The following is an 18192-nucleotide window of genomic DNA, read 5'->3' as shown; positions in this document are numbered from 1 at the left end:
ATCATCTAGTTCCAACCCCCCCAGAATTGGGATATGGATTCATTGCTATACCTGAAGTGGGTTCACAAATTTCCCTTCAATCTTCATAATGCTTGACACTCCAAAATCTTCATTACTGAGAGGAAAAGTTACATCCAAATCTCTCTCTAGTGGTATCTTTTCCAACTGAAACTGGATGGTGGTGTTGTTCAGAATGTGGAAAGCTGTTGAAGTAGAATTAAAACATTATCCTAAGTGAACTGATTATCCTAGAAGACTGCAGAGCAAAGGTAGTACAGCAGCTACTGAACTTGCTCAGAATCTCTTGACAATGCTAAAGTAAGAAAATATGGCTATGTTTTGATAAATTTCTACATGAAAGGCTCTAGTCAGTTTTTGCTTAGGAGACTAAAAGTAGATGTAAATAAAATAACTTGCCCACTGTAATTAAAATTGAGCAGTGTATTTCAGGAGGATAGGTGAGACAGAATATCCAATCAGACCTGTGGGCAATACACTCCTTTAGTACCATCTACTACTCATGGTAAAATAATTAAGAGTCCTCTGATTAACATACCATTGCCTTTATGTAATGATTCAAAGAAGTCATGACGAGTAAAATGAGATTCTTCCTGGCTACTAATACTAGCAGGACCTGAGGAATGCAGCCCATGAGCTATTTCACTTGCAGGCTCCTTCTTGTTCGTAAATTGGCTGCTATTTAAAGAATACATTTTAATGTCCTTAATTTCAACTTGCAGTCTATCACTTGTAGATTCATCTTCTCCTGGTACAAAATTCTGAATAGATATTTGTCCTAGGTGACCTACAAGCAGTTCAGAGCTGCCGGGCTTCCGAGGTATTGAGACAATGGGGGATTCAATGTTCACATTTAATATAAGCTTAATAGTATCAGTTTGGAGAGACTGTGATCCCAATGCATAGCCTTCATTATCTTCTATGTTGGCAACATCTCGTGGTCGTGGTGTGGTATCAAACAAAGAGACCATCTCAGTGTACTCTGCAGTTTTAGTTGCCAAGACTGTAGTGACTTTTGAAGCTGCACTTTTCAGCATGCTGCGGAAGTTCTCTTCCAGTTCATCCATTGACAAAGTCAGTTCTTTCAGAAATTTAGCTGAGTGGTTGTAGTGCAAGGAGGCCATCTTGAGGTTGAGAGAACATTCCTCTTTTGACTTTTCTGTGAAGGTGAAACTTAAAGCATCTGGAAGGCTATTTCCACCATCAAGCCTAAAGAATAGAGACTCAAAGTAGTCATCACCAATGAGACCTTCGTACCTTCCTGTATTCCCTATGCTGACAACATACTGGTTCTTAACACTATCTTGTGTTAGGTCCATCAGGTGAAGGCACCCCAGAGAGCCATTTACATCCAGTTTACTACACATGGAGACATTGACTTTGGTGCCACCAATACTGGCTGTTGCAATTTTTCTGCCATATTTTTCTCCATTTGTCATGCCAACCGTCCTGAGAAGGAGTATATTTAACCAGTGAATATCAACTGCTACCTCTGTGTTCTGTACGTAAGTAGACTGGAAGGTTTCCTGTTCCCTCCAATCTCTTTCCAAGTCAGTTATTAAAGGCTGAGGACTAGAATCTTCTTTCTCCTTTGGGAAGGATTTCTGGAGAAATCCAATCAGTTCAACAATAGTTTCTGGATTAAGGATAATATCCAGGTTGTTCACCTGCACAGAGATCACCTGCAGACTGCTATCAAGATTCATCGATGGGCATTCTGCACTCACAAACTGATACTCCAGTTTTATCAGGGACTCTTGATCTTTCCTACCAGCTGAAGCTTTTGGGGCTGTAGTGCATCTTTGTGTCAAACTTCCTACATCAATGGGACGTGTATCATGTGGCCCAGAAACTGGGGACTGAGCCCTGCTGTCTCGAAGACTTCCTGTCGGCACATCAAAACTCAGATTCTTATGAGAAGCCATCAAAAGGTCAAAATCTGTTCCATATGTTTGCATCGTATCAACCAGCAACAAGCCATGAACAGTCAGGGACACTTCAGCATCATATGGCCTCTTCACAAAATGGGCATTGGTGCCAAAAACCTTGAGCACGGAGATATACCGTCCGTTACTTTCCACACCCAGCTGCATGCAGTTGACTTTGAATTCAGCCAAAAGCAGCTGAGATTCAACAAGAACTTCCCTGGTGTGTTGCTCCAGCATTACAACGCTCTGGGTTAGGTTCATTACAGAATCGTGCAAATTGCCAAGCTGCTCTACCCCGGCAAAAATCTTGTCTTTCCCCAAATGTAGGGCATCAGAAGGTTTTGTTTCAGATGTACTCAGCTGTGTGCAACAGTTCTTCAGAGCCAGTATTTTGTCTTCATTGATATGAATTTTCAGGTCTGGCAGATTGCCAGACAAGACAGCTCCTGGGTACTTTGGGTCAGAGGTGTAGATCAACCTGCGCTCCAACTGCAGGTGAACATTGAACTTCTCTACCACGTGAGTTGGACCCACATCACTATCCTGAACATGTTTCCAGTTGTCCTTCACTCGGCCCACCATGATCTGAAGGTCCATAAATGAAAGTGTGTATGTCTCATACATCTTTTTACTCATTAAGTGTGCTTGCAGCTGCTCTTCACTTATTTCTACTCCAGTAAATTCAGACATTTTGATGCCACTGCTACTGTTAGATTCTGGTGGTGGAGTATTGGGAGGAGTTGCAAGAGGTGTTTTATATTCCTCATCACTCAATTCATTGACTTCTGAAAAAACAGTATCTGCACTTCTTTTAGATTCTTCTGTGGATTAAAAAAATAATAGTAAACAAACAGACAGAAGCATTCTCCTCGCTTCCTGGACATTTCCCATCACTACCTTATCATTCCGTCTGAAGGTGTATTTCTTTTAAACACAAAGTATATCAGTACAGGCTTGGCCCTCCCTCACTGTCCCTCACTGCCTTTACATGCATGCAGACACCAGTCACAAGCTATTATAGAACCCATTAAAAGACACTGTTGTCTCGTTTTTAACCCAACTTTGATTACTACAAGATTTAATCAAGTTGTTAAAAAAATAAATCCATGACTCTGCCTCTGCAATTCTTTTGATCCTCAAATTACGATGTGAAAATCTACACATGTATAGGGGAAATAATCATTAGGCATCTCTACTGTCTAAACAGCCAGAAGTTTCTGAGAGAAGGTGAGAAGAAAAGGAAAGCTGTAGTAACTCTAGAACATACCTTGAGAATTGGTAAGTAATATTCTTCCCAGATCTACAACAACTAACACTGGATCCACACATTTGAAATCATCAGGGAAGATCACCTGAGGGGCAGAAATATCAAGGCACACAGTCCAGCTTTTGCTGTTTTCCTGAAAGTTAAGAAGAAAGATAAAACAGCCCGTAAAAAATCACTTCCCTTCACATACAACAAAACAGCCATGTCAAACAGATCAATCTAGTTAGCCACTTTTTGCTAACCTGCAAAACCTTCAGCTACATTAAAGTTTGGCAGCTTGTTAAACCACAGGCTCCCACCACAGTCAATGAACAGACACTTGCAGTAGGTGAAACATCCCATGCTATGTCCCTCTCCAGAGGGACTCCCCATCACTAAGTTGAGGAGATTCAATCAGCCTTTTACATAACATCAGACAAATCCTTGTCAAGGCCATCCATAAATTCAGTAAGACTGATGCAACAGAGCTCCAATGCACACCAGAGCCAACAAGCTGGCATGAAGTCAACTCAGGAACAGGGTAAAGAACATAATACTACTATTCTTCCATTAATCACAACAGGTCTGCACCACAAAAACAGACTGGCAGCAAAGGGAATATTATACAATGCCACATGTGAAACTGCCCACTTTCTTGAAAAGATCACCACAGAAACTAACAACAAACAACTCCCAGTCTTTAGAACTTCCGAGTGCTAAAGCATACACCAAAACAGCCTACATAAACAATTTCGGGGCAAGAACTTACAATGAAGTCTCCTACTAGTAAACGATCAATAGTTTGCCTGATTTCAGCTTTTGTCTGCATTTTCAGCTTATTGTACTGTCTTCTAGCAGCTTCAGCCACTCTTGCCTCTAACTCAGACTGATATCCAAAACCTGCACAAGAGATACAAAACTGATTAGGTATAACTTTGTCCGTCTGTTATTGAATCAGAAAGAAAAAAAAAATCTAAAGAGAAAAAAGAAAAGATCTCAGTTTAATCATAGCAATACAATAAAGGACAGGAAAACAGAGCAGTTGAAAGCTGTGCCTAGACACCAGGTTGCTTCATAGAAAAAAAGGAAGTATCTAAGCACAGAAAAATGCCACTAAAAGAACACTTCCCAAACTTTTGTCTGGTTTTGTAAGACATTGTCTGGTTTATGTGACAGACCTTCAACCTGAGTTACTAAATTTGAGGGAGACCGAAAAGGTGATAAGTACGGCAGCAGAGAAACGCTGACTAAAGGTCAGCATCTGTGGAATGTGCAGGCAGTCTTTTTGGTTTGGTTGTTGGCTTGTTTGATTTAAACTTTAGCTCTAAGATTTACTGAATACTCTCACCCTGTGAGAAAAGGTAAATGCCATCTACATCTCTGCGCCAGATAACTTAAATCTTTTGCTGTTTGCCAAAAAAACCCCCGGCCTCCCTATTTACACATTTTAATTTAGGCAGCATAAACATCCACTATATGGTACAGCAGCAACTTGCAATTTTAAAGTAGACATTTCAGGAGACTGCCCCAGTAAAACCCTGATTCAGTTAAAGAAGCAAACAACAAAAACTATCTAGAGAAGACTCAAGAGTATGGTTTGACATGAATTTAAAGTGGAGATTGAACAGTGCATTACATTTCTGAGAAACAAAAATCAAAGATAAAAAAAAGATGTAACACTACCAAAAAATCCCCAACCCCACCAAAAAAAAGCACATTAAAGGTTAACCTGAGGTATGAACCCTTCCCTTGTAGAAGAAGTCAGCTACTTTCTTAATGGCTTGTGGATTGTAAATAATGTTTAGAGGTCTGGTACTGACTTCCAGGCGCCTCTCAAAATTGTTGTGGATTGGATTTCTTTCATAAAGCATCTCAAACACTGGGGCATCAGGATCTGCAACTGAGGAAGAAATTAGTTACAAAAAACAGTTGCAAAAACCCCCCAAACCAAACAAATGGATAAAAGCAAAAAAGCAAACCCCAAAGAATGTCACTACTAATTTTTAATTGGTACTACTAGCAAAGCAGGACATCTGAAAACTCTTTGGTAAGACAAAAGCAAGATGACTGACTTCTACAATCAACAGAATTCAACATGTCTGTACATAGAGAAACATTTTCAGGGCTGGGGGCCTAATATTGAACTCTTGACAATATTTTTTTTTCTATTTTTAAACAAGACAAAGAGCAAATGCAACTCCTGTTGTCCTGAATTACTTACTTTCTTACTTCATTTAAAGTCAACTTGCACACCCCGAAGTCTGAAGAAAGCCTATCTGATTTTATCTTTTATCTTTTGCACAAATTCACACTTTAGACACCCGTTATGAAAGTTCTGGTCTGACTCTCTTGTATACTTGTTATCAACAAATATAAAATGAAAACTTTACCAGTGTTCTGATTAGTCATTTCTGAGGACAAACTCTGGAGTCCAAAGGAAGACATGCAGCCAACCTCCTTTTGCTGATAAGAATTTAAAAAAGGAAAGATTGTTTAGGTAGAACCAACCAAGTCACCTGATACATGCATAAAAGTCTTTTCTGTTATGGTTAGTTTTTAAGTTAATATATAATCATCTCAGACTACAGACATAATTTATTTGCATGATGCAATCAAGAGAAGTATGACTAAAGTTCTATGACTAAAGCTCATGCTGTCTACACAAGAGCAGACAGACTAAAGTGCAAACTTCAGCCAGTTCTCCACAAATGACAAATGACATGAGAAATTCTCATGAAGTACAGTCAAACGTTGTTTGCTCAGAAGAGGTATTTGAAATCTTTTCATCACTTCATTAAGAAGGAAGGAAAAAAAAATTCTGTATTTCTGCTCTAGGTGTAGCAGTACACAGGTGTAATAATGCCTTACTGGCACCCAAAAGCTTTACAAAACAGAACAATCGCTGCTTGTTCCAGAAATCAAACCTTGTTCAACAAGTCATCTTCTTCCCAACACATGTAACTGTAATATTAACATTGCAAGTATACAGAGCAAATAATGATCTTTGGAAAAGGAGGGGAAAAGCACGTCCAACAAGTAGAAATTTTTCTTCAAGACTAGCACATGTTCTCTTTCTGAGATAATACAAACCAAGAATGTGTTGAGTCTTGGAATATAACTATTTCAAAAGCTTAAAAGAGTTTTTTTTTCACCTACAGGATTTGGGTAAACAAGAACTGGAAATATGGTCCCTTCTGTTGCCAAATCCCTCAGAAAAAGACCACCAAGCCGAACTTTGAGAAGGGAAGAATTTCTGCGAGGAAGGGATTCTGCTAAGATCTTCACGCCTGGAACAGAAATACATGAACTGCTTTTATTTCTGTGAGTACACAGAACAGGTTTTATTTGCATGTTACAGATAACATTTATCATCCAACAAACAAGCCTTTTGAAAGGACTTACAAAATGTTTTAAGTTGGAAGGGACCTTTAAAGCTCATACAGTCCAACCCCATATATTTGTTTCTGTTTAAAAACTGACAGACAGAAATACATCACAACGACTATGAAGCAAATATTTCCACAGCTGTCTTCCTTTTGCAATGTCTAAAATTAGATTTGTGTTGAAATCACTCATACATCTGAAGAGAGAAACTAATTTCCACTTGATTCATCAATTTCCACAAGCTGTTCTCATCTTTGAAATTTGAACTTTGTTTCAGTATAGTAATTGAAGAATTAAAAATCAAAGGAAGGTCTGGAAGTGGACAAAGCTCTGGTCTTCTACGAGGAAGAAGAGAAATGGACTTGATACCTGAAAACTCCAGCTGCATAAAAGCAGTCTCCTCAGCATGCACCATCTTCTTATGCAGCAGAGTGAAAGAACCACCCTGCAACTGTAGATTTAATTTAGCAAAAACATGATCTCTCTTTGTAAAGGTATTCATGCTAGAAGCATCTGCAGCAGGATCAAAAATTTCATCTCCACCTAATTAAAAAAAAAAAAAAAGACAAAACACAGTATGTAAGTTTCTGGAATTTACTGAAGAATAAAAAAAGTTTCTCTGAAATTGAGAACAAATTCCCCCAGTTTTAGGAGAGAACAATATAAATGAAGAATAGAGCAGATACACCTTCTTCCTTAACAAAACTGCATGTCCCACAGGGCAAGATTTCAATTAAAGTAACTTAAACCTGAATCTACAGAGATTCCAGTACTGTTAATGTTACACCCAGTCACAGCATGCTACCTGACCCCCCACCCGCCTGAAAAGGTCCCAGAGCTCTTTGCCATAAACATCTAGTGGAAAACAATGTATTCATACATCCCTTTAGAAATAAGCAGGTACACCAGGCACCCAGATTTTTTTGACAGATTGCTAAGCTTTAGACAGGCTCTGCTGCCCAACTGCACCAGGTGACACACAACCTTTGAACAGCGCAGAACCAAAGAGTTGTTTCTGTTTACCTTCACCAGGTATCTAACTATGACAGCGTTAACAGCCTTGAAAAGAAACAGAAACCCCTGAATTTCCATACCCAGTATTTCTTCTGGATTCCACTGTTCCTTTGGGTCTGGCAGCAGCCCCTCAAAAGGTTCACCTTCGTATGTTTGCTGAGCATATCCATACCAGCCTCCCCAGCCAGGAAACCAGGACTGAAGGTACTGCAGCATCCCAGTGCCATGTGCAGATTCAGTGCTAGGGGACCCTCCAGGGGTATCAGGCAATGGCTCTTTAATACTCTGAAGACAAACACACTGCTGCTAAGTGAAAGAGTATCACAACCATACAGAAAAGTCACAATAAAACTACAATTTCATCTATTCAGCACTCTTCAGTACACTAGCAGGGATATTTTCAATCATTATTTAGCCTCTTGGGAGAGTGGCAGCAAAGAAATAACAAGCATACCACCAGTTAAGGGCTGCATATTCATATATGAAGCCATATGGCATTATTTGAACCTTAGTGTAGAAGTAATAATTCAAAGAAAGTCATTTGACACCATAAAATGCTCTAAATTTTATCAGCTCTACCTGGAAGAGAGAAGACATCAGAAACTAATTTATGTTTTATGAAGTGTGCTCAGGAAGCCATTTACATGAGGCTCATTTCTGCCACACATTTACTCTAGGAAAATACTCATTAGAGCCCTTTACCTTCACTCCCTGCTTTTAACATGAAGAGTACCTGCCCTAGGAAGTCTGGCAGTTACTACTGAGGAAGATCATCATATGACTATGCAAAAGATCTCACTGTGCAAGTGACACGAGTAAAAACTGCAAGAACTGAGCACTGCTTGCAGTTTTAGCATTAATGCCACACTTCTAAATCAAATAAATACAGGCTACCACTCTCCAGAAGAACAGAACACAGCACCTCACAACATTTCACTTCAAGATTCCAAATATTCCCCCATATGCAAAATGTTCCTCACCTCAGCTAGGTCATGAAACTTATCATGAACTACCTCATACAGTATCTTCAACTCTTCATAGGTTTGCTCATCCTCAATACGATGCATTTCTGCCTGAAAAGACAAAAAAGGTAAAAAAAATCACTGCACTAAAGGAATACAGCATCTTGTTCACGAACATCTCTGCACTGTTAGAGATTCACAAAGAAAACTACCATGGCATTTATGGGATCCTAACACCTAAGCAGATGAAATCAAGAGAGGTCATGTGGGCAACCACAACACTGACATTACAGTATTACAAAGGTCATCAAAGTTTATTTCCATTACAAAATGCCTTATTGTAACACTTTTCATGGTAAAAATCCATTGCCCAAGTCTGTCCTCCTATCAGAAAAAACGTGTGCAGCACAAAACTTAACGGCAAACTCAAGTCTAAATACCTCGTCTGCAGCAGACAGTGGTTCCCCCTTCAGCTTGCTGTAATACATGTCAGTGTAAGACACTGCGTCTTGGGCCCGATGCAAGGCGAACTCCCAGGTGGAGCGCCGTCTCTGCTCCCTGATCTCCGACAGACTGGCATTCAAAGCAAAGATCCACCACTCTCGGCAGCTGAAATGGTTTCAAATCACTGTATTACCAGCATTTTCAAAAACACAAATGCATGTCAAACTGGTGAAAGGTCCAGGAGAGGTTCAGCGAAGAAAAAAAATGAAGGCAACTGGCCAGAAAAATATTGGTATTAGAGTCAGCACACGTGTGGGCTGGTTCTGTAGAACAGTGCTCTGCAAAGTCCTACCTCTTCAGTGGGACTGAGCAGAGCTGTTACATATTAGGAATAGACAACAAAATGTTGAGCTCCACAGACCCACAGTCTGAACTGGTACCATCTTATTTATCATTAAAGGAAACTTAATATGGCTCTTTCCACAAAGAAGTTTTCAGAGCACCTCAGTGCACACATGGGAGTAGAAACTCCAATTCGTAATTTCAGTTCTTGGAAGCTGTGAAAGAAGGGTTTAAAGTCTGAATTACAGCTGAATGTTTAAAACTGCTTTATGAGGTATGAGAACAACACAAGAAAACTGAAACTCTAATGTATGATTTCTGTCTACCTTTTTATATGTCTTCACTCTAGTCTGTCTAGTACAGTTTTTAACAGCAGACTAAGAGCAGCACAGCCACAGATATACTGACCTCTCTGTTACTGCAGCCTTTGGCCTCCACTTCCTGAACTTCAGCTGTCGCTCCTTCCGAGCCAGTTCCTTCAAAAATCCCATGATCTGCTGATACTGCATCTTTTAGTGAAACAAGACACAGATCAATTAGGCCAACACTGCAGTGCTCTCCAAAGCAAAAGGAGGGGAAAACCAAACAAGAAAGCAAACAAACAAACCAAGACAAACAAACAAAAAAACCCAACCAAAACCCAGACTTAGTTTACCTAGATCAATGACCTACATATGGCTTCAGAATCAAGATTACTCATGGAATCACAGTCACCAGGGACATCTGCAACTACAGCAGGTTGCTCAGAGCCCCAGACAACCTGATCTGGAATATTTCCAGGGATGGAACATCTCCCACCTCTCTTGGCAACTTGGGACAGGGACTCACCACTGTCACTGTAAAAATTTTCTTCCTTCTCTCCAGTCTGAATCTTCTCCCTTCTAGTTTCAAACCATCATCCCTTGTCCTACCCCAACAGGCCCTGCTAAAAGGACTGTCCCCACCAATTAATGATGCAGGACATTAATGTTAATCCCAATTCATAATCTGGTTCTCCAGTGTCACGTATCTTCTCCTAATAGCTAGGCAGTTCGTGTGTGATGTTCAATTTGCAGGCTTCCAGCTTTACAAACACAGAATAAAATCTCCTTCCATCTCAGATTATCAGCCTGATATCAGCCCCTACTACACATCCTGTACACTAACCCTGCCATGCACCCCTCCTATTACTGCAAGAAGCAATCAACAACGTAATTTTTTTTTTTGCAATAATCAGCTGCAGTAAAATAATTAAATAATTTTGAATACTTGGTTTGCTCAAACAAAATCCTTAACAAAGCATTCATTTTCCACTCCAATAATTGGTATGTAAGATGCCAGAGACACTACCACACATTTTGACCCTGCAGCTATTTCACTGTTTGAATTAGCAACTGCTTTCTTAGCGACAGGTAATTCAAGGTGGCATTTTATCAGCATGCTCTTCAGAAGCACTGACACACAAACAACAGCTGCAGTATGTGGGAAAGGAAAAACATACTCCTTGTCAACATACCAACCTGAATTTGTAGACATTGTGATAACCAAAACTAAAAGGACTATCTTCTGAAATCAGACGTTTTGTTAGAAACTGAACAAAAAGCAGCACACAACCCAGCATGCAGGTACTTAAGCCATCTTGAAGGCTAAGTACTTTGGACACCCAACTCATCCTAACATGGTTACCAGCACAGAGTTCATGATGGCCTCGTTTACCTTCCCACTCAACTGTCTCTGTTTCAGATATTGAGAGTTAAATGAAGATGGTTGGTATTCACCTGTGAAAGCTTCAAGGGTATAGTCTCAAGCTGAATGTCACACTCAAGCCGCGGAGTCTGGCGTGATCTTAAAGGCTCCTTAGAACAATTTCTCTTGAGAAGAGCAGAAGTGCAAACAGGTTCCATGATGTAGTTATGATCACGATTTTCCATACTTTTATCCATTGCTTCCTGTGGGACACAAGCAAATTTATTCTCTAAGAATGAATACACAATACTTACTAAGATGCAGTGGGGTTTTTTACCATAATACACTTTATTAGCATGCCAGTCCATTAAAAATCCTCCTAAGCATGCTCTCTCTTCACACCTTTGTGGGTTTCACAAGTGTATTATCATCACAGCATGAAACCATAAACTTCTGTTGCTCTTAAAAGCACCACATCCAAAGAATTCAGAGCCAATTAGGTCTGCAATATAGGAAACAGACTAACAACAAAATTCTCTCTTGTACCTGTAGCTTTCCAGGAGGCAGGTCACCCAATAAGGTGCAGTTGGTATCCCAATAAACACTGAAGTCAGCAACATCCAACTGTTTTTTCCTCATCAGCTTCTCCACCTGAAGTAGAACAAGTAGAATAAAGGCAAGATCACACACACCATGTACCACAGAGTTTCCAGTTCCATATGCCAAATAAACAGTATGAAATGCCCAAATCCATTTATCACAATAACCAGAAGTTTATTAATATGCTATACATTTTACTAAGTATTTACTAGCACCCATAAAATGAAGCATCAGACCTCAGCTGCCACGTGTTCCGGTACAAAATGCCATACTCACTGGTTCAAACACTGCATTTTGCATCGATACATTTTTGATGCATATGCCAAAGGCAAATGGCTGCAGAGGATTTGTGACACCATCTTCAAACCTCAAATGGACATCCTGAATTTTTAACTAGGAAAAAAAAAATATTACTAGAGACAACTATTTCCATCAGAGTGGCCAGTGGTACTACTGATTAATACTAAGGCAATTTAATATTTAATTTCTGTAATTCTCCAACAAGCCCCTGTCTTTCTCCCCCAGATTAACTAGCCACTTTCACAAGCCAGTGTACTTTATTTTGCTATCCTACTATTCTCCATTTAAAGGCAAATGTGTAATTGCTTAAGACACAAATCTAGTTCATGTATCAGAATCACCAGCATAAGCCAGAATTACAAACAAATAACCATACAAGGTGACACAAAATTAATTTTATATTGGTAAAAAATTTGAGAGCACCAAGTTGCTGTGCTTTCCCAGAGTCCAGGACAGAGAAAAGTACAACTTAAGCTCCTGAACCAAATACACTCTTCTCAAACATATCAGGAAAAACAAGTAGTCTGAGGTATCTTGCTTCTAAATTGCCTCTAGTGAGTTGAAATGCTACCAAATACTATAGCCTGTCTATCTGCAGGCAACAAGAATGAAGGATAATCCTTTCATGGAGGCAAGCAGATGAACTTTAGCAAGCAATATGAAGAAAGCTTCCGGTTCTTAAACATAAATCACATCAATGTTGCTAAAACGTCATTAACTACATTAGGATTTCCAAAGACAAAAAGGAGCAGAGTGTAACAGCCACTTTTGAGTCATTTTGAAACCTAGAAGATACATGGCAGATTTTTATCAAATAGTAGAAAAAGGGTAATTAAAGAACTTGAGAGGCAATGTGCAGTCAAATAATCAAAATCACAGATCAGCAGAGATTTGTTTCTTTACAAGTTATCTTTTTAACAACGTAAATCATGCTCTTTCCTTTGTAAACAATTCTGTTATTTTGGTGGGTTCATAAATCAAAGAATTTAAATGTGAGCAAAATCCACCAGATTCCATGCAAATTCTTTCTCCAGCTAGTGTTAAAAACAAAAAGAACTTCGTGTTTTCCCTAGTAAAAGCAGGGGGTAGGGTTTTTCCTTCCCAGAAGTCCCCATCAGGACTAGTTTAAGACTGAAGTTACAAAGGTTCAGTCTGAAAAGGGACTATGGTCTGCCAAACATCTGCCTCTGATTTACATATTTCTTCTCTGAGGACTACACAATGGAAAGCACAGTGTAATTCTTAAGTGGGAAAAGCTTTACAATGCAAATGCTTACTTCAATGTTCTCTACAATTCGTGTGACTACAGATGCAGTAACTGAGTACCAGTAGGATTCCCCTTTCTGCTGTCGTTCTTTCTAAAAGAGAAAAGAGGGATAAGCATTACCCACCTCTGTAACAGCTGGTCAGGAAACAATACACCTGTCACACTGAAATTGCTATGAGTAAGGAAAAAGAAAAGGAACTATTTCAGTATCTCCAGGATAGAAACACAGAATGGCCTAGGTTGGAAAAGACCTTAGAAATCATCTACTCCAACCTCCCCACCAAGGGCAGGGACGTCCCTCAACTAGACTTGGCTGCTCAAGGCTTCATCCAACCTGGCCTTGAACACTCCTAGGGAGGAAGCATCCACAACCTCCCTGGGCAACCCATTCCAGAGTCCCAGCACATGCAGGACACTCAAGATGACGGGATGAGGCAGAAATAGCATTGTTAGCATGTGTGAATCAAATTCTAACTTAGCTCCTTATGCACTTGTTCTACTTGTTAGACTTCAGCAAAATCCATCTACCACAACTATTTCTTCAACATAAAAGACAAGGATGACTCACTTTCCATTTTTCTTCAAGGGCTAGAAGAAGGGCTTTCTTGTGTTCTCTTTCTTGCAACTTCTCCCTTTCCTCATCAAAATCTTCCTTTTTTTCTGGTGCACCAATTAAGTGCAGTTTTGAGACAGATATCACCCATGGATCCACATGTGGGCGACAAAAAGGTATCTGGAGAGTTATTTTGCCAATGAAACCTAGATACACAAAATACAGAGATATCAGATTCCTGGATAAACACACTTTATCACTCTTGGAAAACCTGGAAGAAAAAGTGGTGTAAGAAACAAACAAGATAAACCAGAACTGGATAACCTGAAAACCAGGCTACTTAATTTGTTCAAGCTTCTGACTCACATGTAAAGATTATTCCTGCTTATTTGTCCTGCACACACAAGCCAAATACAAACCTGCCTTTACTTCAAATGGTAATTCCAGTTCCTTCAAGGCATCCTTCTTTAGTGGCAAGTTTTCCAATTCAACAGCACCTACATAAAGCAGAAAAAAAAGGCAAGTCTTAAACAAAATAATGTCAAACAATGCCAACTTTAACATTAGAAGCCTAAACCGAGTAACAATCGAACAGGATTTCATGAGAAGAGTCAATCACTTCAAGTTGCGTTACAATTGCAATGGTTATTTAACATATTTGCTAATTTTCCAATGCCATGTACTCAAGCTATTTGATGATGTCATCTAGAAACAATCTTCTGCATGGCTTTAGATCTGAACTTGATTGTAACCAAGGAGAAAGCTGCTTCTGTCTTTTCAAAAGAGGTACTTCAAATATTTTCTCAATATTACAAAAAGCAGACACAGAAAAGCTGTGAAGTGTAATACAGTATTCTCTCTACAAACAGCAGGTAACAGCAGCAAAAGGTAAATTAGAAGGCGTTGATCTGAGGACTCTGTAAAAGTACAAGACTCATGAAGGTAACATCGCACAATATGACATAAACCAGAAGTCTTAACTACAGGGGAGTAACTACTAACACCAAGAGGTAAGGAATACAGAACACTTTCTGCACAGTCCCTCAACAGGAAAGTTACTGAACAATATTAAGAGACATGACAATCACATATTATCTAAATCAAACCTGCTGATAAGATATGCTGAGCATACTTGGGAAAGTTTGACAGAAATCGGTTTAACAATGTTGACAAAAAGCAGCAAAGACAGGAACACAAGAGAAGTCATTATTTCTCATGAAGTGCTAACACAGAACTCCATTAAAAGGGTTTATATGAACATTAAACACAGTATTAAGTAATAATCTTCCAGTGATTACAAAAACTGAAGTGTTGAGGTTGTTTTTAATCACAGAAGGAAAACACTACAGAAAATACCACAAAGCCTCACCCTTTAGAAGAGCCACTGAAAGTTGGTCTGTGTTCAGGTTATTGACATATTTGCCCAAATAGGTGTTGAGGACCCAGGCTACCAATCCTTCCAACATGACTGTCCTAGAAGAAGGTGACTAACGTTTTTCTGTCATTTTCTGAATTTCTGTTTCATGATTACAGCCTCAACTCTGAAAGAAAAAAAAAAAACAAACAAGAAAATTACTGTCTGAAATACAGAGTCTGAGCAGAGCTGACTTACTGTTATCTCTGTAATTCTTATTGTCATCAATCTAAAAAGCAGTGAAACCACTCAGCTTGATTTCTGCCCTAAAACATGCTTTATGCTACACCCTTCTAAGTCCTACATCAATTTCATAGAGCTTTGGCGACTACACACCATCCCCATTTGCAAATTAAGTTGATCGTTCCATCCTTTTTCTCATCAAACCACCACATTTTGTTGCAATAATCAGGAAGGCCCATCTACAATCCTAGTCCATAAAGGGAAGACTGAAAATCCATAATGATCTGCAGCACTATTGTACTGGCCTCTTCGACTTCTGCTGCCAGTTGCTAGCATCCTGGTTTTGGAAGCCTGCTCAAAAGTAACTGTCCAGAGCTTTTGAGTGTATTTTTGTACAATTCTTATGTGATCTGTGCAACAACTCTCCCTACCCAACCCCCTTTTTTGGGATGAGCGTATGGGTGGGAATTACTCAGATACAAGCTGCATAAATAGCTCAACAGTTTACTCTAAAGTTCTCAAAGTGATAACACAGATCAACAAGGACAGGTAAAAGGCTACAGTAGAGAAGCAACGCTAGTCCTACATGCAAACATATCCCTTTGTACTCTTCTCCAACCATTTCTTGTTTCGATGTGTGTGGCAATCAAGACCACTAAAATCCTAAGTCCTTGTTCAAGGTTTAACCAGTGAATTGCAAAACTGCTATTAGCTTCTGCAAGGGTAGGATCAAGCATGTTATTACAGTAAGGTAAAAAGCATGCAGGCCATATCTTGTAGTTAGAAATGCATCAGTTCTGTGTTTAGCAAAGTCTCCCAACACCACATACCTCCCTAAACCAGCATACATAAGATTGGTCTCTACAGAGCAGAACAGTAAGTTATGCAGACCTCTTTACAAGAGAAGAAAATGACAACTTCAAGACACACATTTGAAATTTTATACTAAGATTCAGGGGTTTACCACAGAGAGGTTTGCTTGATTTTAGGCCCCAACATTTAAGCCTTTATTTCTTAAAACAATCTGGGGAGGAAAAGAAAAAAAAAAGGGGGCGGGGGAGAAAAGCACTAATCCTTGTCATATTATCCTTTAAAATATCAGTATCAGAAATAAGAAATCTATGGCTGTTAGGAACTAAATCAGACGAAAGATCTGAAGAAACATTCAGAAGCACTGAAGCACCCCAGTGACTGAAAGCCTCCAGTGCATGAAGTTGTCGGAAGAACGGCAAATAAACTACCTCCTTAAACTAAACTCGTGGTACATGAAAAAAAATATTTACAAACCTTTCGAATGTTTTAAGGACTTTACATTTGCAACTTTCTAGTCCACTGCTGTGACAACCAAAAGGAAAACAGAGCACGTTTTTTATGACAATGGTTTGATATTTTGTTTAATATGCGGTGATTAGCAGGATGAGAAACAAAGTCCAAACCAGGACCTCACTCAAAAATGGCTTTTTCTGGAAAAAAGATACAATTTTTTCAACAAGACGGACAAGACAGGCCTTGAGGAAGCGAGGCCAGCGATAGCTCAAAGGCTGCGCAGCAATGAGGGAAGAGAGTTGGGACGATGTCGCCTGTCAGTGCGAAGGGAGATGGGGGGCATTTTTCTCAGCGTCCGGTTACTCGAGAAGGGCGGGAGGTACCTTCAGAGCAGCCTCCCTTCTCTCCCTTTCCACGCAAGCGAACACATCGTGGGGAGGAGGACACAGACAGGAGAGACCTGTTGGCACGCAACGCGTGGCGGAGCGAAAGGTCACCTTGCGCAGAGGCGGCCGGAGAGAGCCCCGAGGAAGCCACGAACAGGCTAGGGGCAAGCGGCCTGCGCCACGCGGGGAGGGCGCCTGAGGGGCACCCTGAGGCCTGGCCGCGGGGCTGAGAGCGGAAGGGGAGCGCTCTCCTCCGCTGCCCCGAGGCTTAAGGACGAGGGACCCCGCGAGTACCCCTCGCCCCCCGCCCCCCTGGTGCCGGGGCGGCGGGGCGGAGCCCTGTGAGGGGCGTGAGGCAGGGAGGGGCCCCTCAGGACCGGGCCCGCGCCACGCAGCCATAGCCGAGTTCGGAGCTGAGGCTGACGCAGGAGGAAACGACAGTCAAGGCCCAGGGCCAAGGCGGCATCACCCCACGCCGCCGGTACCCACCTGGGCTCCCAGTGGCAGCCGCTCCTGGATAGTGCGTGGGGGTCGGCCGGCCGCACGCCAATCGATTCCCGGAAAACCGAACGAGGGACGCCTAGGTAGGAGAGTGCCGAGCTATCGATCTGCACCGCCTCCGCCTCCTTGAGGCGGGGCTGGACAGGGCCGGCCTCGCTGCGCACCGCCCCGCAGTCCCGGAAGAGGAGCGTCTCGCCGACGGTAGAGCTGGATATAGCGGCTGCGTCCCTGCGAGGCCTGGCCAGAAGCGTTCATCAGACCGCGGTCCTCCTGAGGGGCCCCTTATGGCAGCCGCCGCGTGGCGTAAATGACAGTAAACAAAGAATTTAGCCAGGCTGGAGTCAAAGTTACGACTTTGTTTGGCGGCGCTGAAGTGAAACGTTGTTCAATAAATGTTGTTTAATGAAGAGCTTAGGAATCTTGAATATAAATGTAATTACAAAAACGCTGGCTTTATTTTTACTTTTTATAAGCAAATGCAAGCACACTTTTCCTATCTGAGCATAAAACTTGGATTTTCTTTCTGTCATGCACCTGCATAACTTGAAAACCCACTAAGTTAACTGCTGTAGTAGGAGCCTCCTTTTAAAATATTTATAAAACTTCAAAAATCTTTCTTTGCTTCCTCAGTGTGGTCCCAATACTCAGAGCTGACAACGAAGATATCCAAATACTCAGTACAGTGCAAAAGTTCAAAGCACTGTATAAAATCATGTTCT

General features: G+C 40.8%; 1 protein-coding gene across 2 annotated transcripts in view; it reads right to left on the bottom strand.

Annotated features, from left to right (window-relative positions):
- VPS13D (vacuolar protein sorting 13 homolog D) overlaps window positions 1–15236 on the bottom strand; it is a 94499-nt gene extending 79263 nt beyond the window's left edge. For both annotated transcript variants that reach the window (XM_054394928.1, XM_054394929.1), the window contains exons 1-19: window positions 15093–15236; window positions 14143–14220; window positions 13739–13929; window positions 13181–13261; window positions 11880–11996; window positions 11550–11654; window positions 11096–11266; window positions 9747–9847; window positions 8993–9161; window positions 8571–8663; window positions 7671–7875; window positions 6946–7119; window positions 6349–6479; window positions 5583–5655; window positions 4922–5092; window positions 3962–4092; window positions 3214–3346; window positions 557–2767; window positions 52–203 (exon numbers count right to left, since the gene is read on the bottom strand). In XM_054394928.1, coding sequence (XP_054250903.1) covers window positions 52–203; window positions 557–2767; window positions 3214–3346; window positions 3962–4092; window positions 4922–5092; window positions 5583–5655; window positions 6349–6479; window positions 6946–7119; window positions 7671–7875; window positions 8571–8663; window positions 8993–9161; window positions 9747–9847; window positions 11096–11266; window positions 11550–11654; window positions 11880–11996; window positions 13181–13261; window positions 13739–13929; window positions 14143–14220; window positions 15093–15189 — 4584 coding nt within the window. In that variant the 5' untranslated portion in view covers window positions 15190–15236. The remainder of the gene's footprint in view (window positions 1–51; window positions 204–556; window positions 2768–3213; window positions 3347–3961; window positions 4093–4921; window positions 5093–5582; window positions 5656–6348; window positions 6480–6945; window positions 7120–7670; window positions 7876–8570; window positions 8664–8992; window positions 9162–9746; window positions 9848–11095; window positions 11267–11549; window positions 11655–11879; window positions 11997–13180; window positions 13262–13738; window positions 13930–14142; window positions 14221–15092) is intronic.
- Window positions 15237–18192: the final 2956 nt, after the last annotated feature.

The sequence above is a fragment of the Indicator indicator genome, chromosome 32, assembly GCF_027791375.1.
Source record: "Indicator indicator isolate 239-I01 chromosome 32, UM_Iind_1.1, whole genome shotgun sequence".
NCBI classification, from domain to species: domain Eukaryota; kingdom Metazoa; phylum Chordata; class Aves; order Piciformes; family Indicatoridae; genus Indicator; species Indicator indicator.
This window is presented reverse-complemented; position numbering and strand designations above follow the sequence as displayed.